Source organism: Oryzias latipes, chromosome 1 (assembly GCF_002234675.1).
Source record: "Oryzias latipes chromosome 1, ASM223467v1".
Lineage (NCBI taxonomy): Eukaryota > Metazoa > Chordata > Actinopteri > Beloniformes > Adrianichthyidae > Oryzias > Oryzias latipes.
This window is the reverse complement of record NC_019859.2, coordinates 25,692,863-25,718,841: the sequence shown is the minus strand read 5'-3', so window position 1 is coordinate 25,718,841 and position 25,979 is coordinate 25,692,863. Positions and strand designations below refer to the sequence as shown.

The following is a 25,979-nucleotide window of genomic DNA, read 5'->3' as shown; positions in this document are numbered from 1 at the left end:
TTTTGATATTGATGAAGTGAAAAAACAGCTTTTAACTCATCATTCTCAGCAGGAAACATGTCTAGTTTCAGACCATGACAACTCTGATTTGTCCGAGTGAACAGAGTGATGAACATGTCACAGAGCAGTCATCTGAGGATGAACCTCAACGCTCTGCAAGTGAGGCAGAAACCAACAGAACCGATTCAAATGTTGAACCAGAATGTCCGCCATCTAATGGGTGGTGTTGGGGTTCCCCTGGTTGATGAAACATAATCCGGTCATTGACTGGGCCGCTAGTAGCATCATAAGTTGGAGTAACCATTGCCATGAGACCTGTTTGCGTTCAGCTCGACATCCAGGGCCCGGCCCCGCAGTCCCAGTTGGGCAGCCGCCCTTACCAGACCTCTCTGCGGTGCCACCGGAGTACCATGACTTAGGGGAGGTCTTTTCGAAGTCTCAGGCTCTCTCTCTGCCACCCCACAGACCTTATGACTGTTCAATTGACTTGCAGCCTGGAGCTCCATTACCTAAGAGCCACCTGTAAAATCTGTCTAGGTAGGATTGGAAGCTATGGAACAGTACATAGCTGATTCACTGAGGGCCGGCCCTCATTAGACCCTCCTCGTCTCCCTTGGGGTCTGGCTTCTTTTTCATGGGGAAGAAGGATGGTTCCTTACGGCCGTGTATAGACTATCGGGGTTTGAACACCATCATCGTAAAGAACCGGTATCTTCTTCCCCTAATGAACACTGCGTTTGAGTCATTGCAGAAAGCCGGAATCTTCACCAAGGTGGACCTGCAGAACGCTTATCATTTGGTGCGCATCAAGGCTGGGGACGAGTGGAAGACGGCATTCAGCACGCCGCTCGGACATTACGAGTACTTGGTCATGCCTTTTGGTCATGCCTAATGCCCCTGCGGTATTTCAGGGGTTAATCAATGACGTACTCAGGGACTTCATCCAGCGTTTTGTTTTCGTGTACTTAGACGATATTCTTATTTTTTCCAGGGATCCCAGCGAACATAGGCGGCATGTTCGTCTGGTCCTCCAGCGGTTGTTGGAGAACAGATTATTTGTCAAGGCGGAGAAATGTGTGTTTCATTCTCATTGTGTTTCCTTTTGGGGTTTGTTATCGCGGGGGGGGGGGGTTGTGGCCCGATCCGGCCAAGGTGAGCGCAGTGGTTAATTGGTCCACCCCCACCAACCGTAGACAACTACAGCGGTTTCTGGGGTTTGCCAATGTTCTGCTGCGTTTCATCCGTAACTACTGCTCTATCGCCGCGCCCCTCACTGGTCTGACCTCCAGCTCCATGCCCTTTTGTTGGACGGAGGTGGCTGACTCCGCATTTAAGAAGCTCAAGCTGTTGTTCACCACTGCTCCAGTCTTGGTTCAACCTGATCCCTCCAACCAGTTTGTGGTAGAAGTTGATGCTTCTGATATTGGGGTGGGAGCGGTGCTGTCTCAACGGTCGGGTGAAGGTAACAAGCTTCATCCCTGCACTTTTTCTTTCTAGAAGGCTTACACCGGCCGAGGCCAGGTATGACGTGGGAGATAAGGAACTCCTGGCTATAAAACTAGCTCTGGTGGAATGGAGGCACTGGTTGGAGGGGGCGGTTCAGCCGTTTGTGGTTTGGACTGACCACAAGAACCTGTCATATATCCGGACCGCAAAATGGCTGAACCCCAGACAGGCAAGGTGGTCATTATTCTTTAATCGTTTCGATTTTGTCGTCTCGTACCGCCCTGGCTCCAAGAACACCAAGCCTGACGCCCTCTCTCGGCAACACAGTTTCGGTCATGGGGGACCAGACACCTACGACGGTAATTCCCGTGTCTCGTGTCCTGGGTGCCCTCATCTGGAGGCTGGAGAAGGACATCAGAGAGGCCCAGAAGCCAGACCCGGTAGGGGGTCCGCCCAACAGACTATTTGTTCGTGGGACCTGTAGGAGTAAGGTTCTTCAGTGGGCCCATGCGACACGTCTGACCTGCTACCCCGGTGTCCGCAGGACTATCACCTTCCTGCGGCGGCGGTTCTGGTGGCCCAGTCTGGCATGGGACGCTCAGGAGTTTGTCGCTGCCTGTACTGTCTGTGCCCAGAACAAGGTTAGCAACCAACCGTCTGCTGGGTTCCTACATCATCTGCCAGTCCCGAGTTGTCCTTGGTCCACATCGCTTTAGATTTCGTAACCGGCATGCCCCTCTCCGCCGGCAAGACCGTGATCTTGACCGTGGTGTTCCGGTTTTCCAAGGCCGCTCACTTCGTGGCCCTCAAGAAGCTGCCTTCTGCCGCTGAGACGGCTCAGCTGGTCATAGGACACGCATTCAGGCTGCACGGGATACCGGTGGACCTAGTTTCGGATCCGGGATCACAATTCGTCTCCCAGGTGTGGAAGGCTTTCTGTACAGCTTTCCGTGCTTAAGCTAGTCTCTCCTCAGGGTTCCATCCCCAGTCCAACAGGCAGGCCGAGAGGACTAACCAGGACCTGCAAGCAGCCCTCCGATGCATCTGCTCTCGCAACCAGAACACCTGGAGCTCCATGCTACCCTTGGTTGAGTACGCCCACAACGCCATGACCTCCTCTGCTTCAGGTATGTCCCCATTCGAGTGTTCTCTGGGCTACCAACCCCCGTTGTTTCCCGAGCAGGAGGGTGAGGCAGCGGTTATGTCCGTTGTAGATGCCTCTGGACGGAGGCACGGGCCGCACTTCTACGCTCGTCCACTGGCAACAAGAGACTGGCTGACCGGCATCGCCGTCCGGCTCCCACCTATGTGCCGGGTCAGTCGGTCCTGCTCTCTACGACCAACATCAAGCTGCGGACGTTGTCTAGGAAGCTCTCCCCCAGGTTCATTGGCCCCTTTGTGGTGGAGAGGGTGATCAACCCTGTTGCTGTCAGGCTACGGCTGCCTCGGACGATGCACGTCGACCCGGTCTTCCACGTTTCCCAACCAAAGCCTCATGTCACGAGTCCCCTTCACCCATCTTCCTCGCCACCCCCGCCGCCTCGCATCATTGACGGACAACCTGCGTGGACGTGCAGCGCATGATGGACGTCAGACGGCGGGGACGGGGTTTTCAGTATCTGGTAGATTGGCGGGGTTATCGGCCTGAGGAGCGGTCCTGGGAACCTTCCTCCAGGATCCTGGATAAGGACATGATCTTGGAGTACCATCGGCGGAACCCGCACCTGCCGGGCGGTGCGCACAGAGGCGCCCCTTGAGGGGGGTTTCAGGGGCCAGGGCGGTTTAGTTTGTTTCGCCTTCTATTTGATTGTGGAGTTTCCGGTTTCTTTGGGCCTTTATTTTGGTTACTTCTGGTTCCTCCTGTTTGTGTTGCCACCACCTTTACTTTCTGTAGATTAACTGCACCTTTTCACGCACCTGTTGTTCATCTTTGCTGTGTATTTAAGTTCTTCCTATCCAGTGCCTGTCACGGGATCGTTTTGCTTTCCTTGTGCTAGGAGTCTCTACTTCGTGATTAAAAGAAACCTTCGATTCAACTTACCTCTGTGTTCCTGCTTTTGCATCCACGCATCTAGCCTGATACAGTGAAGTTATTTCTGTTAAGTTAAACTGCAGGGGGCGTAAAACAACTAAAGCACGTAATTATTGATAGAAAATTCGTAACTCCCCAGGAACTACAAAACAAACATGGAATAAATAACTTCTTGGAATATCAGCAACTTAAATCAATTATTACTAAAAAGTTTAAATACAAAGACATTGATTTGATGAATAAAACTCTCTCCAAAATATACAAACTTTTATGTAAATTAGATAATAATATTTCACTTCCGACAACGAAATGGGATGCAGATTTGATTATCAGCAGAGATGAAAGCTTCTGGTCAGAACTTTGTCTAAACACCTTTAAACTGACAAAAAGTCCAAATTTGCAGCTAATCCATTTCAAAACTCTACACAGCATTTACTACACTAGACAGACGATGTTCAAGATGGGTCTCAGTAACGCAGACATTTGTGAGCACTGTGATAGTAATCTACCCGACAGTTACATGCATGCACTGTGGTTCTGCATGCCTGTCATGGCTCTCTGGCAGCAGGTATGTGCCGATCTATCAGTCTGGCTTAAGGTTTCAATCACGGCTTCACCGTCACTTTGTGTGCTTGGTGACATGAGTGCCATCGATATAGAAGGAGGATTAGTATCTATCATTTTCATAACTCTTTGTATTGCTAAAAAGACTATTTTACTAAATTGGAAAAACAAGAAAAATATAAATATAAGTCAACACAGAAATCTGCTGCTTGATCATATAAGCTTGGAAAAAATGTCAGCCCAAATTTCATGTAGCTTTGAAAGAATTCAGTCTCTCTGGTCTCTCATAGCTAAATCCATGACTTAGGGGGTGGGGGGGCCTGGGCGTCGCTGCTCCTTGCCTTACTGCCGTGGTTCGGGGTGGGGGTCAGGGCCTCCGGTGCAGGGTGGGGGGCGATGGGGGCTTCGTTGCCTTCGCATTTGGGCACATTTGATTTTCCCTAAACACAGACATTGGGCATGGTGCCACGCATACTCAATGTGTTTGTGTAGGATCAAGATTTTAAAATGTAAGACTTTTTAAATGTTTTTTAATGCCTTATTTCCATATGTTCAAATTCAAGGCTTTTTAGGACCCCGTGGGAATCCTGAACTACATATTGTGCAAATAACCGTGAAAAACTGGCATGCACATCCAATTATGATTAGAACATATCTCTTTACTTTTTCTACCAATTCTCTTTAAAATCAGCTAAGCTCAAGGACCTGATTTATTATAGCAGCAAAGGTCTCTGCCAAAGGTTAGGGTCCCCATTTCAAGCTACACAGACAGACGGATGTCAGCTGGAAACTGGAGAGGACATCATGCAGAGCATGCAAGAATAGAGTGATGGGGACTAGTCAAACATTGCAAGAAGAAAAATTACATCATGTTGTTCACAACAGTTTTATCATACTTATAAATTATATAGTTATTTAGTTATTACTTTGTAATAATTACATAGACAAGCTAAGAGGACAATTCTGCATTAAAAACCGAGCAGTCATGCTGCTTATTTCCATGTATAAACAAATTGAGCCAAAACATTAATATTGTCTCAAAGTCTCTTATTCATACATTTGATAAGAGTAATTAACTGAACGAAAGAAACTGTCTTACCTCTGCTTGAAATCCTTCAACCAAGATGGCCACCAAAAGGTTGAATAGCACATAGTTTCCAAAGGTCATGAGTGCCACAAAATAAAGAGCTGCCAGTGGTGAGGTGGCTGCCATACCATTGTACAAAACCACATTCCAGTCCTCCTGAGTCAGAATCTTCAAAAGAAAGACACCCGGAGATAAGGAAGACAATTAATAACACAATGTGGACTAACTCTGCATTAAATTGCACTACAATGGCACAGCTTTATGTAGTTTAATTATTTATTCCAATACGTTGGGTAGATTCTGATGCGACTTTGTATTATTTTGTGGATCATTCTTGCTTTGATTGCTTGAAATAAACCGTTTCAAATCAAATCAAAATTCTTACAGCTGCATAATGAAAAGATCTGTTTTTCTTAATGAAAACAATATATTTACTTTTGGTGTTTTCTGACTGGAAACAATTCGTTTGTCCAGGGACTAACGAGCGAGATTGACTATTACTTAAGTACCCACTGTAATATATAATGGTATATAATGAAAATCTTAAAATAAAAATAACCTGAGTATTTCTTTATTCAAATTGCTGTGAATCAGGAGCAGAAAAAAAATGCTGTTTGAACAAGATTAAAATATTGTGAGCTCTTGGTTTAAATTGTGGAACTTATTTGATATTTAGATTATTTTATGTTCTCTTTTTATTCATTTGTTATTTTTTATTTACTTTTACTGATTTATTTATGTCTATTAATGTTAATTTATTTACTTATATGGTTATTTATACTTTTGTTTATTTAATTCCTGTCATATTTAAGTTTTTACTCTAGTGTTTTCCTCAGAGGGATCCTCCACATCAGTGATTGAGCCTTCTGGGTGAACGGGATCACTGCATTGGTATCTCCTCTTTGCTTAGATCTGGGGGTCCTGTGGTGGTGTAATCTGTGAATTTAGAGCTCTGTGAACCCACCTCAGTACAAGGCTAAACTTCTACTCTGCATCATGTTAGTGAATCATTATATGCGTTACTATGGTGTGCATATCTTCGTTTGTGTGTGTGTTTGTGTGTGTGTGTGTGTGTGTGGGGGGGGGGGTTATAGGGGTTTTATACATATTTTTTGTGTGTGTCTTGTTTTTGGTTTTTAAAATTTGATTATTTTTTATATAAAGTGGGGGAAAAAATGTTAGTCAGTCACCAACTGTACGAGTTCCCCTACTTAAAATGATGAGGCAAAATGAGAAAAAAATCCAGAAAACCACATTGTCTGATTTTTAAAGAATTTATTTGTAAAATATGGGGGAAAATAAGTATTTGATAAGTATCGTCACAAACTATTGCTGGTATTTTGGCCCATTCCTCAATGCAGATCTCCTCTAGAGCAGTAATGGTGCAGAAAGTATGCTGCTGGGCAACACAGACTTTCAACTCCCTCCAAAGATTTTCTGTGGGGTTGAGATCTAAAGAATGGCAAGGCCACTTCAGGACGTTGAAATGCTTTCTATGAACCCACTTCTTTGGGAGTTCTTTTGGCCTGCTTTGAGTTTTCACTCAAAATCTGATGATACATGGCCCCATTCATTCATTCATTCATTCATTCATTCATTCATTCATTCATTCATTCATTCATTCATTCATTCATTCATTCATTCATTCCTTTACACGGATCAGTTGTCCCAGTCCCTTTGCTAAAACACAGCACCAAAGCATGATGTTTCCACCCCCATGCTTTACAGTAAGTATGATGTTTTTTGGATGCAACTCTGCATTCCTTTTCCTCCAAACACCAAGAGTAGTGTTCTTAGGATATTCTCCCAATCCTCTTCTGGATGATCCAACTGCTCTCTAGGAAACTTTGAATGGGCCTGCACATGTACTGGCTTTAGCAGGGGGACACGCAGGGGGAACACGCACTTCAGGATTTGAGTCCCTGGTGGCGTAGTGTTTTACTGAAGGTAGCCTTTGTTATTTTGGCTCCTGCTTCCTGCAGGTCATTTGCTAAGTCCCCCCGTGTGGTTCTGGAATTTTTGCTTACCATTCTTGTGATCATTTTGACCCCAAGGGGTGAGATCTTGTTGGGACATTTTCAGTGTCTTCCTAATAATTGCTCCCACAGTTGATGTCTTCACACCAAGCCGCTTACCAAATACAGATTTAGTTTAGACTATGGCATACAGAACAATACATGTGCTTTGATTTAGGCTAAAAACGGCATAATCATATTTAAAATACCACTGGAAATGCTTTTACGATAGATCAAATGATTACTGGAGTGGGTCTTTAAAAATAAAACTCATGCGCACAGACAGATCATCAGGTGAGACATGATTACTACCTGAAAAACAGTGACAATGGCCCACAACAGTGAGTCAAAGTTTTTCCTGTCTGACATCGTGTCCCCAGTCTCTGTCTTCAGACTGAATTTACAGCCAAAGATGTGCATCCCAAGGATACTGCAACACAAACACATGCAGTAAAATACATATTATCATTTTTGCTGTTAAGATTGCTAATACCCTGGCATAGCTTTTGATAGAAATATGACTGACAATAACAAAGCCCTAATAAGTTGTGTAAGAAAATATTTGCATAACTGTAATGTTTACAATGGACCATAAAAGTCAACAGGTGACAGAAAATTATTTTTTTTTTCCAATGACGAATTTGTAATTTATTCCATTTATAATAGTTATAATCCATTTTGTTTAAATTCCATCCAAGTTAAACCAAAGTGTTATACCTTCCTTCTTAAAGAGCCTATACCATGCAAAATCAATTTTTAAAAGTGCATTATAATGTTAATTTATCACAAAAAGAAGCTGTAGCGCACTATTTTGATTCTTTTACGCATTTGAGAGTATTCCTCCAAAAACCAAGGGTCTGAGCACCAGACCCTCCCAACCCACGAAACCGAACAGGTTCTCAAAAGCTGATGAAGACAAGTGAGAACAGCACCCTTCAGGAAGAATCTGCACTGCTACCACCACCCCCAGGCTAACACAAACACACTTTCTCAGTAGCTAGTGGTGTTTGGCAAAACGCTTTCCTTTTACATGCACCTTTTCGTGGGCGAAATGCAGACACGCTGCCGAAGGCGGCTCTAGGTTGACGTCATAAAATGGGCGGCATCCACACGGAGCAAGAGCTGGTGCCTCAGAAATTGAGTTGTCTTACTTGTGGGTTAGAAAAGAGCTTGGGAAACAAACTAATATTTCTAGGAAACAAACTTAATATTTAATTAAAAACTCATTATTTTTCAGTGCCAAAGGTAATATATTATCATATAAATGGATATTGTTGGCTATATTTGGCTTAAGAAAAGCATTTTAGCCTATAGACCCTTAAAAATGCCCAAAAAAGGCTAAAAACAACAGCAGATTGCTTTAGTTGTTTAGTTAAGTTGTTTCTTTTAATATTTTTTTAATGACTACAACTCATGAAACAAAACTGCACAAATTGGATTAAAAGTTAAACTGAGAGTTGATAACATTGACTGAAAACCTTTCATCTTGCATAAACATCTTCCAAATGTGTTCTTTTAATCTGTAAATTATAAGAATTTTAAATAATTGACTATGTAACTATGTCACATTATAGAGGATTAAAAGTTTTATCCTACCTAAAGATGAAGATGAAGAGCATTAGCAGCATGCAGAATGTAGCCACGTTGTCCATGGTCTTCATCAGTACCACCAGCTGTCTCCTGAGAGCTGGCATAAACCTGACCAGCTTCAGCACCCTGAGCAGTCGGAAGGTCCTCAACACAGACAAACCTCCGTCTGACTGACTAACAAGCTCACAAACACTGAAGCCAGACGCACAAACATATGGACAGACACACAATGCAGTATTATTTTAATACGGGCAAGAAAAAAAATGCATTTTCAGCACTATACGGCAGATTTAAGAAGCTTATGAAGCCAAAAAACAACAGGCCAGGAACCTGTTAGTGCAAAACTTTTTTTTAACCTAGTTGTGATGTTGCAAATTTTGAGAAATGCAAAATGCCAGCCTCAGTATTTCCAAATGAAAAGCAAAAAGGACAGGAGGAGCTTACTACAACAAAGAATCTGTGTGCATTTTTTTTTCAGTTCTTCTGAATTTTTACTTTTTGCAATGACAGGTTTTGGATCTTAAGACATGCATGGTAAAAAATGATGCCAACTGCAAGTTTGCAGCTTGCTCTTCGTTTGCTTCTGTATAGGCTGGCTGTGACTTTGCCCATTCTCCTGTGGAACATGCTAAGCAATCACAGCATGCCTGCACTTCAGTAATCATGTTTCAGCATATTTAAGGAACTCTGCTGAAGCCTTCAGTGTTAACCGTTCTGTTTCCTGGCTTGTTTGCTGAGCACTAGCAGTCTGTCCTATTATGTCTTTTGTAATTAAACCCCGTGGACTCTGCTATAAACTTATTTGTGGTTGTTTCCTGCATCTGGGTTTCCTCCTGCTTGCCTAACCGCAGCATCAGACTGTTTTTTATGTGACTTATTTCAGACTCTTTTGTTTCACCTAATGCGTCTTATAGTTCGGTGTGCCTTTTGTATGTCATAATTTCAAAAATAGGTTATTCATTTATGATGTGCCCTATTGTGTGGAGAATTCAGTACTCTATTTTTGTGAATTTACCACAGCTTTCTCTTCCACAAACTTGAACTCTAAAAATCTCAGTGATTATGAATTGAGAAAGCCATTACATCTATTATTTACAAAAGATTTAATCAACCAAAAAAAAAAACAGTTGGGTAAATCCCATAATTTTGTCTTCTCATATTCAATAAATCCACTTAAGAGAAAGCTTTTTCCCTGCACTCTGGTGTGCTATCAAGAATAAAGAACCTAATGAAAGGAGTGATCAACTAGAAAGTCTGCATTTCCAGAAGAAAATGCAGGGTTGAATGCTGTACTGCTGAATGAAAGCTGAATTAGCTCAAAACAGGGCTGAATGGACAAAAAAATGATGACGAACAAACTCTTTTATTTAGGCTCCTTAGGCTCTTTAGGTCGGGATTCTTTTTGGCTGAGAGAGCCATGAACACCATACATTTTTAAATGTAATTACATGAGAGCCATACAATATGTTTAAGTGAATGTGTGAATTTTATGTAATTTCAACAATTTTAAAGTACAAAACATCTGTGGATTATTTCTTAATATGATTGTGATGCTGTTGCTATTAATGATAAGTATTTCTTATGCGACTTCTGGTGCTGCATGGTTTTGCTCATGGTCTTGTAATCTGGTTCATCCGTAATAAAAGCTCAACTCAAAAGACGATTTCAGAATTTGATTCGCAGATTTGGGGTTTTGATTCCTGGTTTTACAGTTTTAATGCCAAATAGTTTAGGCATTAATTTGACACCATACCTATATGGTGAGTTTAAGGTTCATGCAGGTGTTGAGACTTCCACCCGTTAAACGTGATCGTAGGTTAGTCTTAATGTTCTTTAGATGTGAGAAATACTGCTCACGTGCAGACGTAGAGCCAAACATTGTCAGTACAGCAATACTCACACGCTGCAGTGTGTGGTATGTGAATGATGGCTGGCTTGACCGCAGTTCTGTTGTGACCCACATTATTTTAAGAGAGGACCGGGGGCTGCCGAGCGGTAACGCCGTGCAAACACCCAGCCTTTCATTGCGGGGTGAAAGCGATCAGCGGCGTGGGGCTTTTTGCAGCGCATTAAGCGGTGGAAAGCCGCCGGCACGGCGCGATCCGCCGCGGATGCGCTGCGAAAAGCCCCGTGCCTCGGATCGCGCGGTACAGGAGGGCATCGCTTCGCACCGCATGATCCTCTCTTGAAATAATGTGGGTCACAAGAAAACTGCAGACAAAGTAGCTCTCATTCGGATCTGCGGTGTCAAATCAGCCGTCAGTGTGACAGGAAGCGCGTTTCAAGTTTTGACGATCAAGTGGTCTGCGTGTCAGCTTTTTCATTTCTTGCCACGTTTGTTGGCTTGCCAGCTCCGCTTGTCGCCGGCGACACAGTCACCGCTGTGTGGTGTTATTATAGACTGTCATTCCAAAACGGAAGAAGAAAATAAATGATGGATCTTGTTAACTGAGCAGGTCTCGACATCTCGTTCTTACAACTCGACCGACAGAACACGCTGACACGCTCCGGTGAAACGCTCCGGAGAAACCCTTTGTCTACGACCCAGATCATGTGGCCATCAAAAGAGCCAGTTATGGATCGCGAGGGTTCCCGACCCCTGGTCTAAACGGTGATAATTTGTGGGGGGAAAAAGGTTTAAATTGAGAAATAATCAAAGTTGACCATAAATAAAATTAAAAAGAAAAGCAAACTAAAAATATATATATTTTTGTAAAAGCTGATGAGCCGGGTCTTGAACCGGCGAGCTTCTGCAGGGGGTGGTGGGGGGGTTTCCTATGTATTTCTATGGGGGGAAAAATCCTGGACAACCTGGAATATCTTAAAAAGTACAAGGATTTGAAAAACCAAAAGTCATAGCTGGAATAAGCTGAAAGAGCTGAACGTTTTAATAGTCTAATGGTTAAAATTGGATAAAAACTGTAGGAGGAGTTAGGTGCCAAAAAACGGCGGAAGATACCATAAATAACTAGAAGGAGCTGCATTTCCAGAAGAAAATGCAGGGTTGAATGCTGTACTGCAGAATGAAAGCTGAATTTGCTGAAGAAATGGCTGAACTTTGCTTGAAAATCTTGAAAAACTAAAGGATCAAAAGTCATAGAAAGAATAAGCTGAAAAAGTTGAACATTGTAATAGTAGAATGGCTAAAATAGGTCAAAAATGTAGAAGGAGTTAAGCATGAAAGCTTAAGTTGATGAAAAAATGGCTGAACTGTTGAAAATTTAAAGATGTTGCTAAAATGGCTAAAAGTGCTAGCATTGGAATCAGCATCATCAACTGACTCAAAAAACACATTGTTTGAGAGTATCATATTGGTAAAAGCTACATGTTCTTGGTTGATAAAAAAATCCACTTTTTTCAAAATGACGGCTTTTCTATTGATTTTATCTCCATAGCAACCATTTTATGTTTGGGTCGGCATGGGATGACGAACAAATCGACGTCAGTTTCAGACAAATCGGTAAAAGTAAACCTTTGGACGTCCTTAGCAACGAAGTTTGTTGGCTAACCACGCCCACATTCCTTATATGTCCAGATCCAGTGAATTTCAATATGTTCAGTTCCAGCCATGGATGAAGTTAATTGCAATATTTGCTTCAGATTTGGTCAAAAAATGGCTACCAAACAGTAGGTTGTGTCGACATCCCATAATGATTTCTAAACCTATTTTATAGTCCAAAGCCTTGCGATCAATTAAACGTTTGAACGGTGTCTCTAGCTAAAGGCATGTTGAAATTACAATGGTTGAAAGAACCAAAGGTTTTCAATGATTCTCAATGTATTTAAATGGAGCGAAAATCTTGGAAAATCCTGGAAAATCTTGGAATATCTTGAAAAGTTCAAGGATTTGAAGGACCAAAAGTCATAACTGAAAGGAATAAGCTGAAAGGGTTGAACATTGTAATAGTAGAAGGATTAAAATACGTGAAAGTTTGAAGAAGTTTAAAATTGCCTCACATTTTTGCACAAAATGGCCGCCAAACTGTAGGTGGTGTTGCCATCCCATAATAATTTTGAGCCTTATATTGAAGTCCAAAGCCTTGTGAACATTTCAATGTTTGAACAGTGTCTCTAGCCAAAAGAATGTTTAAGTTACAATTGTTTAAAGAAGCAAAGGTGTGGCCAATGGAGCAAAAAGATTGGAAAATCCGGGAATATCCGGGAATCTCTGGAAAAGTTCAAGGATTTGAAAGACAAAATGTCATAGCTGGAATAAGATGAAAGAGCTGAACATTTTAATAGTTGAATGGTTAAAATAGGTTAAAAATTGTAGAAGAAGTTTAATTGTGAACTTCTGCAGGAAAAATTCTCCATGTATTTCAATGGAGAAAAAATCCTGGAAAATCCTGGAATATCTTAAAAAGTTCAAGGATTTGAAAAACCAAAAGTCATAGCAGTAATAAGCTGAAAGAGCTGAACAGTTTAATAGCTGAATGGTTAAAATAGGTTGAAAATTGTTGAAGGAGTTAAGTGCCGAAAAACGGCGGAAGATAGCGTAAGAGGAAAACAAAGGGTTGAATGCTTTACAGCATTCAACCAAATAAATAAAGAGAAACAGGAAAACAAAGGGTTGAATGCTTTACAGCATTCAACCAATAAACACCTGAAAATATCCCTGCCTCTGAACTGTCTAAATGAATAGGGACACTTCCACAGAGCAGTCCTGTGTGAAGAGGCTGAGGACATTCAGACAGATGAAGAGACAGAAACTGATGCACTTATGTTCAATCAACATGGATCTTCTGTGGTGGGCTCCACATTTGATCTTTTTCAGTTTCACCTGTTTTGATCTGTTTTTGATCCCATTTTTTCTAGGGAGGGATCACAGACAAAGGCTAGTAACCATATGAATTGTGAAAAAGAAGAGAAAAAAGCTGATGTCAGGAGATCAAAGGCAAAGCCCGTCACCTAAAGCTCCATGCACACGTAAGTGACAAAACCTTTTGCTGTCTGAAACTTTGGCATCTAAATGCAGCCGATGCATTTGAACCAAACAGGTTTAGTTCGCCAAAGCAGTGTAAATAGTTTGATATACTGCACAAATAAATGCATGATTGTCAATTTCTTCTAAATGCCATTTAAATATGAAAGTTGTGTTTTTTTATTTTTTCAATTGCTTAAAACTGTCTGTCTGGCCTAACATTAAAAAAGTACAGATAAGAACAGAAAAAGTGCACACTTCACAACATCTTTGCCGTACCTTATTATCACAATAATTCCATCAAACACATTGTATGGGTTCCTCAGGTAGTTGAAAGAGCCAAAAGCTGTAAGCTTGAGAATCATCTCCAAAGAAAACATGCTGGTGAAGACGATGTTGCAGATTTCCAGGACATTTGTGAGTTCCTCCGGCTGACGAGAAGAGCAGGGAGAAAAATGGAGAAAAGTGATAACAGATAACTAAATAATCAAAATAGAAGGGCATGCTGAAACTGAAGGAGGCTGATTATGTTTTACGTCCATGTGATAGTGGCAGGGGTGAATAAACCATTTGCAAAAAGGGCAAGATTTGATTACGTGAACATGTGATAGCTAAACATTCAGCCAGCATCCTCTGAATCCTTTTTATAGCAAATCAACTAATTGAGTAAAAAAATATTGCAATGGCATTCTTTTTATTTAGTTATTTAAAGAAAACCAAAATTTGTTGTTTTTTTTTTTTTTTACCAAAATTACTCTGAATTTCATTCCAGGAGACCATAAATAAATCTTTAAAATAATAAGGTCTGTCTGAAATGTTACTTATTAGCATTTGCTAATAAATTCTCACTGTAAACTTTTAAGTATAAATTATGTGAACAGGAAAATAACACAAACAGTTACCTTAACTAAGTGGTTTTGATCACAGGACAAATACATCTGTTCTTCTCATTTGGCCTTTAAGGCTCTGAACGATAAGTAGCTACAGGTTGTTGCCACAGGTTTACAACGGCTCATATGTCATTTAGATAATCACAATCGGCAAAGTGTAGACAGTTCTACAAAATGCTGGGGTCACATGTTATTGATTTTATGACAGGAGTCTCCAGGCCAGTAAAAATTTGAACACAGGCCACATTTGGTTCACAAGCCGGACGGACTTGCTTGTTATAGGTCATTACGTAAAAAAGTGTGAAAGAAAATACCAACTTGAGCTTGACTGTTTAAAAAGTGCATGTTGAAAAAGACCTTAAAAATTAACAAGCAAAACCTTTGCATTGATTCTCTGAAGTATTGTTTATTTTTAAGATGAGCATTGTTGTTAAATAAATTTAAATGTGCCTTTTTTTTTTACATTATTTTATAGTGTGCTAAACTCCTAGATGTCCAGATACAAAATCTTTACTTGCACATGCCTATGCAATGTGTATATACTGTACATGGGTGCCAACTAAAAATACAGATACATGCAATTAAATTATTAACAAGGCTTAGTAGAAATTTTTTTGGCAGCTCAATACCCATTTTTTGTCCAAAATTTGTGACTGTACAAAATGTAAAAGTTTACATGGCAAATTGTTTTTATTTTGCTTTTGCAACAATTGCGTGGTACATTTTTGGTGGAAAAAAAACAAAATCTGTTCATCTTTTTATTTTTGCTTCACTGCAAACGAATATACAATATAACATACGTTTAAAAAATAGTGAATGCTTAAGAAAAGAAAATCAAAAATAGAGCAGACATTGCTTTGGAGCTTTTCTTTGGTGTGGATTGATCAAATGCAGTCTTGATAGGTCCAAGTCATGACTAAAGATTTCTTGTTTATTGCAAGAATTTTTTTCTAAAAGATATCCTGCTATAGGTAAAATCCATAATGTACTGAATTTTATTTTTTATCACTGGACGTTTTAAGGCTGTAACACCCTTAACGATACACTTTATACAGACAGACATGAATATCTCACACTTTTCTCTCTTCATTGTCCAGTGTTATAAAATGAGTCCAATGTTATAGAAGGAAAACAGAGATCTGCTTGAGATTAAAGATTTATGTATATTTGGCAAACGAAACGCATTCTTGACTGTGTTCAATGTCCTCATTGGTCAGGTACCATTATCTGCTGTAAAAATATATATTTATATTTTTAAAAAGCCTGGCAATTTGTGATAAAAAATAACCTGCAAGATAGCGAGACTGCAAAAATTGAATTGCGATATAATGAGGAAGCAGCAAAATGGAGTACAGTTTTACAGAATGAACAATTTTTACTTTTTAGGCCAATCAGTGATTGAATGTAGACAAAAATATGAAGTTATTATTACTATCAATAAACAATGCTAACATTTGGCAGATTCAGAAAACATGGCGGCAGTGGCTCCGGTGGTTGAGCAGATTGGCCAGTGAACTAAGAATCAACAGTTCGATCATCATTCCCCCAGGTAATTGTCATTGTGTCCTTGGGCAAGACACTTTACCCTGCATGATGTTCAAAGCCGTGCTTTGCCTGCTTTAAAACATAAAGTGGCCTCATTTATAAGACAATCTGTACTTTAAAGATTAATAACCCCTCTTGTTAAAGTAAAATATGTCCAACACAAGAGGCCCTCAGCTCTCATCTGTCTGCCTAGCTGTTTGACAGGACAAGTTAAAAAAAAACAAAAAAAAAGACAATCTGTACTTTGAAAGACCACAGATGTAGCAGGACAGGTAAACAGTACGGTGAAAAGACATAAACCCTTTATAGCGTTGCTTAAAAGACTCGAGGCAGGAAAACACCAGAGCTTACATCTCCCTCTTCCTTCTCTGTTAACATGAAAAAGTCTTGTCTTTCTGTCTGTCTATTTTTAGCCCGACTGGGATGAGAGAAGACCTTCTAGCAGCAGAAACACGAGTGGGCGATGGTCTAGTGAAGGCAGAAAATATTGATTGAGAGAGTTCAGAAAGCTGAGCATCAGCACATGGGCTCAACAGTGCAGAAAAATATACTGGAGAAACACTGTAAATCAGGCAGATTTCTTTTTTTAACAGCATCAAATGTTTCTCCAACACCAGAAAATGTAGCCTGTGACATTAGCTGAATAGAAATGTTACAAAAACTTTTTTATGCCAAAGAGCAACATTATGATGCATTTGTTCTATTTAAATATACACATTTTCTCATCTGTTTATTGACAATTTTCAAGAACAAGACATCATAGTCATAGTGTTTTTATATTTTGTTTCTTTATCTGGGCCTTGAGATGCACATTTCAATTGGGCTTGAGCTACATATGTCACATTACATTGTAAATAATAAAGATTTCAGAAAATAGGACTTGCTATAGGCTTATATATTTGGGAGGGTTTTGATTTCCAAATAAGAAAAAAAAAAAGACTAGCATAACGATAGCACGGAGATGGAGACATGGAAATTATTATAACAAACATATATGTGCCCCTCTCACCCTCCGCGGGTGGTTTCTCCTCCAAGCGCGGGTCCTCTACCACAGGCCTGGGAGCTTAAGGGTCCTGCGCAGTATCTTAGCTGTTCCTAGCACTGCGCTTTTCTGGACTGAGAGGTCTGAGGTCTTTCCAGGTATCTGTTGTAGCCACTCCTCCACCTTGGGAGTTACTGCCCCGAGTGCTCCAATTACCACAGGCACCACTGAGTCCCTGGTATTTCTCCAGTTTCTCATGACATGTGGTTCATTGTCTCTCATGTTGTTAGGTAGGCGGTAGCGTTAAGGGACCCTCACTGGGTGACGTTAATTGCTCGCCATTGTTATGGTGATTGTCCCATTTCCATGCTAATTGATCAATTTCCATTGCCATTTCCATTAATTGTTCATTCAATCCGGGAATCGAACCCTGGTTTCCTGAATTACAGTTCTGCACCTTCCCAACCGAGCTAGGTTGGTAATATGATGGTATATCTACCAACCGACTGGTTATAAACAGTTAGTAAGTATATATATATATATATATATATATTTTCTTTTTTTTGTATATATAGTTTGTTTGTACATTGTTATTTATGTACTGATGATTAAAAACTATACAGTAAGATTACACAAAGATACTTTTGTATTAACAGATGAGGCGTTTTATTACAAAGACAGAAGGCAGTGACAATCGTATGTCATGCTGGGGGAGCATGGCCTTACAAAGGCGCTGATGGCTGCGTACGAAGCGCGTGCCACGGAAAAAAAACTCGCATTTAATGGGCGAGAACTGCAGGAGGACACACGCGGGGTGGCTTCAATAAACACTCCGGTTGTCCGGAGTGGTCTTCTGCCGGGGACTTGACGTGCCGCGGGACAGAAAGCGACTTTTTGATGACAGACAGAATTTGCGCTCAGTGAATTTAAACACGCATGTGCAGTGACGTATGTTTCAGAAGATGTTCGATTGGCCGTTCTGCATGTCACTCATGTCCCGTACTTCTCAGTGAGGATTTTGATTGGCTGATGGATTCTTTAGAAGTACTTTTTTTTGGGGTTATTTATCTTTGCTGACCTGCGATCTACCCTCATGTTCTTGAAGATCAACCGGCTGACCGCGATCGACGTAATGAGCACCCCTGATTTACATATCTAACATACTCTTCTGTTTTTTGCGCTTAAGTTTCACATAAAACTGAACAAGAAAAGACAAACTGTAGTGGTAGTCTCTCTGCTCGTCTCTCTTGTACCACCGTTTGAAGACTGTCCAGCAACTGTTATTTGAAACGCGAGTGAGACAAGTTCTTCATCAACTGTGTTTATTCCAAAAAATAAAAATTTCACGAACACACGTTCACAAAAACTATATTGCTTCCAACTTTCTCAGGCTTCAATCAACAATGAGTCTCGCTAACAGCATCTCTGTGATGTAGCGTTATTTAATTGGAAGTTCAAACAATGATTATTTAAATTAACTATTAAATGAAAACAGTGCATTTGTCTTAAACATAACTGTTAGATATAAACTGCAAATTTGGCTCCGAAAATAACAATTAAGTAAAAACTCTGAATTTGGCTCCAACATAATCCGGCCCCTAATTGGTTAGCAGGATGACTAAGCAATTACAAATTCAAACATAGAGAGACAAATGCTTCAAATATCCATAATACGCATCTTCTTTCCTTTGTCTTCATTCTTCAGATAGTGCTTCTTCCAGCAGACACAGTTTATTCACAGGCCTTTCCAGCAGACTGGTCTTGGTCTTTATCCTTACTCTTCTTACCATCCCACTGGAGTCTGGTATTGTTTCCACCACTATCCCCATAAGTCAAGAGTTGCGTGGGGAAGAACTGTCAACAAGGAGGACAACATCTCCAGCCATGAAATTTCTTCTTGGTCTCAGCCATTTCTGGCGTTCCTGTTGTTGTGAAAGATATTCACTGGTCCATCTGGTCCAGAATAAATCCACAAGATACTGGACTTGTCTCCATCTTCTTCTTGAGTAAAAGTCATTTCTGGAAAAGATTCCAGGGGGCATGCTGGGCTGGGATTTTAGCAACAGCAATTGGTTTGGTGTCAAAAGTAGCTTAGCTGGAAGAATGACAGGAGCTAAGAATCCCAGGGGATCATAAAGCGAGTTGACAACAGATAAAATCCCTCTCCTAATCATTGGCTTGTCTTGCAGTTGTATTTGGTAGGTGAAATTGTCAGTTTCTGTGTCCCACTGAATGCCAAGAGTTCTTTCAACTGGCAGAGTGTCATGTCTCAAATCCAAGTCTTTTACTTCACTTGTTTGATGAGGTTCCGGGATTGAGAGCAATACTTTCCTGCTGTTGCTCATCCACTTTGTTAACATGAACCCCCCACTGGCACACATTGTCTGAAGATCCTGAGCCAAGGCCACTGCATCATCTTCAGTAGCTACGCTTTTCAGACAATCATCCACATAGAAATTGCACAGAACTGTCTGCCAGCTGCTCGAGGTGAAACATCGTTGTGGTCTTCAGCAGTTCTTCTTAGTGCAGATGAAGCAACACTTGGTGAAGAGGTGGCACCAAAGAGGTGCACCATCATTCTGAACTCCTTCATGGGCTCGTTTATTTTGCCATCAGGCCACCAAAGGAAACGTAGGAAGTCAGCATCATGTTCTGGCACTCTAACTTGGTAAAACATTGACTCGATGTCAGCCATTAATGCTACAGGCTCCTCACAAAATCTCAAAAGGACACCAACCAATGTGTTGATCATGTCCGGTCCTTATAGCAACTCTGCATTCAAAGATTTCCCCTGATAGGTGGCTGTACAGTCAAAAAACACCCACAGCTTCTTTTTCTTTGGGTGATAAACACCGTGGTGTGGTATGTAAAACTCCTTGCTGTCGTCACGGTTCAGTTGGTGATTTGGCATTACAACAGCATAGCCCTTCTCAATGATGGTGTTCATTAAGTCCTTGTAGTGCTCAAAGAACTCAGGATTTATCTGGAACTTTTTTCGTAAGCAGGTTATACGCTGCTCTGCTACACATCGGTTGTTTGGCATTTTGACATCTTTGTTTTCGAATGGCAGTCCATTACTGTAATGTCCACTTTCAAACACTGTTGTTTTTTTCCATAGATTCCATAAACCGCTTGTCATTTTGAGACATCTCTTCTTTTTCATTATACCTCTGTTCAGGAAAATCAGAGTTGTACTGTTCAACCAGTAGCTTCTCGATTTCAGCCATTGAGATCCCGTTTACTGCATGATGAGGTATTTCATTCTTGATGTCCTGTGGTTCTTGTCTTATGGGTTCATTTACCACCCAACCAATTGCTGTTTTTACAGCATAAGGTCCTTCTTCTTGGCTGTTAATTATACGCCATAGTTCCAATGCCTTTGCACAGTTAGCTCCAATAAGTAAGCCAACATCTGCATTTATTTCTGGCAAGCTCAATTCTCTGAGATATGACCACTTATCAATGTCTGATTGCTTAGGTATGTTTCCAGCGTGGACAGGTATGTTTCTGTGTGTAAACACCTTTGGCAAATCTATGAATTCTGTGTCTTACACCCACACACTTCCAGGTCTGTAAGCACCAGACTGTTCATGAGCTTTGGTTCTTCCGGTTCTTCTTGTCCCATGGTGCTGAGAAGTATTCTTGTTGGTTTTCCTCGTACACCAAGTTTTTGTTGCAGGTCTTCTGTGCAAAATGTTGCTGTGGTTCCCGGGTCTAAAAAGGCATGAGTTTCAACATATTTGTCACTCTTCTTTGACTTAACTTTCACTGGTACTACAGACAGCACACATTTTTCTTTTCCGGCCCCAGTTTGGCTCTTTGACTGCTGATGGATGGAAACTTGTGCACAAGATATCTCAGTTCCATGTCTATCATCTTTTTTTTTTAGGTGCAACTGAGCCTTCCTCTCTTTTTACGTGCAAAATTTCAGGATGTTTCAGAGCACATATCTTTTACATTCAACTCCCTTTTTGCAAAATTTGCTGAGATGACCTGAAACTAGACATCAAAAACATAAGCCTTTTGATTTGAAGAAATCAATTCGATCTTTGTACACTTGACCTTTGATTTTACTATACACAGCAATAGTATGTGACTGCTGGCAGTACAAACATGGCTTCTCGAAAGCACTCACATTTTTGCTCGATGTTGTTGATTTAGCATGTGTCTCTGCAGTGGCGGTTTTTGATATGGGCGATGTGGGCGGTCGCCCAGGGCGCACTTTGCGCTTTTAATTTGAAATTGCTTCAGCTGCCAACACTTAACACTTTAAATTTGACTTTAAATTTAACCAAAACCACTGCAGACGGCAGGCTAGAAACTCGAAACGGGGGGAGCAGACTAACATACTGAATAACATACTATGGACCAGCCCAGGAGGAAGGGAATGACAAGACTTAAATACATACAGACAACCGAGACACAGGTGAACACAATCAGGAAGGATGGGGAACCAAAGTAAAACTCACAACAAAAACGAAACAGGAAACCCTACAAAATAAGACAGGAAGTTAAACTCAAAACATGCCAGAACAAAAAGGAAACAAACTACAAGGGCAAAGAAACAGAAACCGTAACAGGGGTGGTGGGCGCAGACCATATTTTATGGATTGAGTTTTTTTGGAGGATTTCTACTCTTGGTGTTGCACAAATTTAGGGAAATGCCAAATATTTTTGGAGTAATCCCACTGATGAATTATTTGATTTAGTCTTTAATATTTTATAAGACCTAAACACATTAATCACAATAAGTTTTTTTTTTAGATCTAATCCCTCTGATATGTTTCACAAAGACACACACAGGACGTCACACATTAAGAAATTATTGCTAAAAATGAAGCAGGAGTCCAGCTCTAAAAAAAATGCTCTAAAAAATGATAAAAGAGCAAAAAAACGGAAATATTTGATTTGTTATTTCTTATTAATATTTCCAGGCTTTCTTTGTTTTGTTCTGCAGCATGTTCATATTTGTATAATTTTGACAGAATATATTTCTATGGAGAGCAAAATATTACAAGTTATTTAAGGTTTAACTTGTGTTCCTGTTTTTATTCATATTTATGTTCAAAAAGTTCAGTTTAAAAGGTTTAAAAGTTTAGCTTTAGTGTATTCAGTAAATGTTTATCTTCTTCGGCCCAAAACCGTAAGCGTATTTTTAACTTAGATCCCCTGTGTGACTGAGTTTGACCCCCCTGTAATACGAGTCTAGAAAATTCATGCATTTTTTGTGTAAAATGGCTAAATAGAAGACAGGGAACACAACAGGATGTTGTCAAATTTTGTATGTGTGCGGGGGGGGGGGCACCTGTGGGGTAACTCGCCCAGGGAGTAAGTTAGTGTAGAACCGCCACTGTGTCTCTGGAGTGTTTTTACTTTCTGAAGAAACGTTAGTTGCAAAAATTTGTTTCTTGGCAAAATGCTTTCCTTTCTGTTCACCCTTTCCGCTTGTGTTTGGGTGGCTGTCTGGTATATGTCCAAAGAGAGGATCTGAAGCTATTTTAGCTTGACGATCGATGTAGTTCACCAGATCAACAAACCTTGCTGTTCTTCCATCTCGCTATTTGATATTAAAAGCTTCAGCCTGCCAACGCTCTCTCATTAAGTATGGCAGTTTAGACAACTCAGTCCGCAGGTTGGTAGGATTGTCCATCTCATCCAAATATTCAGTGTCTTTCATGGTGTTCAGACATCCAATCAGAAAGACTGCATAAGCAGTTAAAGCCTTTGCATCATCAGATCTCACTTGAGGCCATTTTAGAGCTTTATCAATAAATGCACTGGCTATCTTTAGTCCATCCCCATATTGGTTTTGAAGCAGTTGTTTTGCCTTCTGATAGCCTCTGCTGGTGTCATGTGAGCACATCTGCAAACAAGCTCTTGGGGTTCCCCAGCCGTAAACTGTTCCAGAAAGTACAATTACCTTCCTCATTGTCCGTTCTCTGCTCAATTGCATGTTCAAAAGCTCTTAAAAAACATTTATACTGCAGAGCATCACCTCTGAACACTGGAATGTCTTTGGTTGGTAGCTGAGATAGTTGCTGTTGTTTTACTAGCAGCTCGGTGATTACATTCTGTTTTTGCATGACTGCTAGTATCATCACCTTTTCTGTCATTCTGGGTTTGGCTGATAGCTCGGCATAGGATGAAACACCGGTATGGTGCTGCACTGGTGACTGTACGTGCATGTTTGCATTAACTTGCAGTGGCGTCATGTTAATTTTCTCTTTCTTAACAGTTTCAGTTGGAAATGTTTGCCTTGATGTGTGGCTACTGCAACCATCTTCCGAGCTTTCATATTCGCTTAACACCTTTAACATTGCTTGACTTTCAGCCAACGCCGTATCCATCTCCAACTTTTCTTTTTCAGCTTGAATTCTCACCGCTTCAAACTCAAGCTCTTGCTTTCTCTTTAGTGCGGCAGCACGTTCTAGCAGCGCTGCATGTTCTGCTTCCTGTCTTGCTCGTGTAGAAGAAACGCGTGATGAAGGTGTTATCCGACTTGCACGTGAACTGCGAGAACTAGTTTCTGCTTGTGAAATACTGTCACTTGGCTGAACAGTTTCTTGCAAGTTATCCATAACACCAGAATCTCCTTGCGTCACATCTTCTTCATTTAGTGGTGGCAACCTGAGCTCCTCCTCAGCTGCTAGCCATGCTTTTGTGGTTCACATAAATGCTCTGATTCTTGCCATTTTGGGCTCAAACCAGGGGCCTCATTTATAAAAATTTGCGTAGGATTTGTGTCAGAAGTGGCGTACGGATGAAACATGACGTGCGTACGCATAGAAATATTCAGATTTATAAAACTGTGCGCATGCACATCCTACGCATCTTTCCCTTAATAAATCACAACCAATTCTAAATGCAGCGCAGCTTTTACGGCTTCATGACATGCCCATAGTTGCCCATAAATAGTCCGTGAAACGCCCACAAATAAATATTCATTGATTGCGAAACCATGGCAAACACCGAGAGGAAATCAAAAAAACGTAACTTCACTCAATGTGAAGTCAAGTTATCGTTGGCGAGGAGGAAAAGAGGAGAAAAGTGTTGTTTGGAGGGCAAAAAAAAAGGCACGTGAGTGGCAAACGGTGGCAGACGCGGTAAATGCTGCAGCCTCACAACCTCGGACCGTGGCCGAAATAAAAAATAAATGGTCAGACATCAAAGTCGAGGCAAAAAAAAACGTCTGGCGCCAGAGTGTGTCTGCCACGGGTGGGGGGTGGGTGGGGACACCGGAGCTGACCCCTCTTGATGAGCTGCCGGCAATAATTGGGGAATCCCTTTTAAGTGGAGTGGTGACTGAGGCGCAGGGGGAACACCGACGCGCCAGATGCACCGGGTGACACACCCCCAAAAGCCCGCAGAGGTCCAACAGGACGGCTCAAGGAAGTCGGAACCGGCTCATAAGCCACTCGTCCTCGTTTGCCAGCAAGTCTTCTTGCTGTCTAAAGATGCGTTCACTCCGAATTCTTCCATTTGCCACATCTACTAAGAGCGCAAAATCAGCCATTGTGCGTCATTACGCGTTGTGATGGGGCATTTTATTTCCCTCCATTTAATTACATCTGACAGGCTACAGATGTCAGTAATAATCAACGTGGAAATGGTAAATTGTTCAGCGCAAATGTAATTATGGCCCGCAGCAGCAGTCACTGACTGCAAGGACCATATTGTTTTCGCAGTTGGACCGACGACTTCGCCGCCTTTCAGCGAGAATGTGACCCCCGCCGCATGCTCAAAAGTCACCAAAACGTGCACACACCTGGGATAAATTGCAAATGAATTTTCCACAGAGTCAACGTCACCCCCCCGAAGACGATGACATCACGGCCAGCGATCCCGTCAAAAAAATGAATGGGCCGAAAATCGTGTATGGGGCCCAACAAAATGTACCTCAAAATACAGTCGCGAAACCAAAACACACGTGTCGGGGATATCCCAAAGAAGTTTTGAAATCATTACGGGGCGGCCACACGACCTACGGCTGGGCGGCCATTTTGTTGCGAACTCTGAGAATTGGCGATTTTCGTGTTTTCCCACGATATTGGGGAAACGACACTTTTGTTTGAGCGATTTTCACGCAATTGCACACACTTGCTGCCAGCTCCAGTCTACAAACACCACAGAAGTGTCGTTGACCTTTGACCTTGGGAAAAGGCCGCCATCTGTAATTTTCTTAAAAAAGCACCTTTAGCACCAGATACAAACGAAAACTCGTCCTTGGAATTTTCATCAATCGTCTCGTAACTTTTTGGGCATCAACGGCCAGCTACTCTGGACAAAATGTTGGAATTAGAAGTTGTAGATTTTGAACGGCGTGCGCGTGGCGAGCTCGCAACCGCTGCCATCTTATCTAGCTCGCACATTTTTTATCGGAATGTCGTGAAGAGGAAACATGCAATTCCCTGGCCCGCGTTGAACAAAACGATGTCACGCACGACAAGATGGATAAAGGAATGTGGGCGTGGTAAGCAAAAAACCGTTGCAAAAAAATGTGCCGACTCGGCAAAAACGAAACAATTCGGAACTTTTTTTTTGAGAATCGCCAAACAAAACCAATCAACCCTTGTTCGCGATATCCAAAGGAAGTTTTGAAATCATTATGGGATGGTGACACGACCTACGGTTTGGCAGACGTTTTGTGCCAAAATCTGCAATTTCGCCATTTTCGCGTTTTTACACAATATGAAAAAATGAACTTTTTTTCCAGGGATTTTCACGAAATTTCACTCACATGTTGCTAGAGCAAGTCCACAACTACCTCTGGAGTTTCGTCGACCTTTGACCTCTGGAAAAGGCCGCCATCTTGAATTTTCTATAAAAAACACCTTTACAGCTGGATTCAATCGTAAACTTGTCGTTGGAATTTTCAGCGATCGTCCCGAAACTTTTTCCGGCATCAAC

At 41.3% G+C, this 25,979-nt stretch overlaps 1 protein-coding gene across 1 annotated transcript in view; it reads right to left on the bottom strand.

Moving 5' to 3' along the window:
- Nucleotides 1–25,979, bottom strand: part of LOC110013491 (voltage-dependent T-type calcium channel subunit alpha-1I-like) — a 435,381-nt gene that overhangs the window by 231,506 nt on the left and 177,896 nt on the right. The window contains exons 14-17 of the mRNA XM_023954667.1: nucleotides 13,935–14,086; nucleotides 8,741–8,926; nucleotides 7,457–7,574; nucleotides 5,142–5,297 (exon numbers count right to left, since the gene is read on the bottom strand). Coding sequence (XP_023810435.1) covers nucleotides 5,142–5,297; nucleotides 7,457–7,574; nucleotides 8,741–8,926; nucleotides 13,935–14,086 — 612 coding nt within the window. The remainder of the gene's footprint in view (nucleotides 1–5,141; nucleotides 5,298–7,456; nucleotides 7,575–8,740; nucleotides 8,927–13,934; nucleotides 14,087–25,979) is intronic.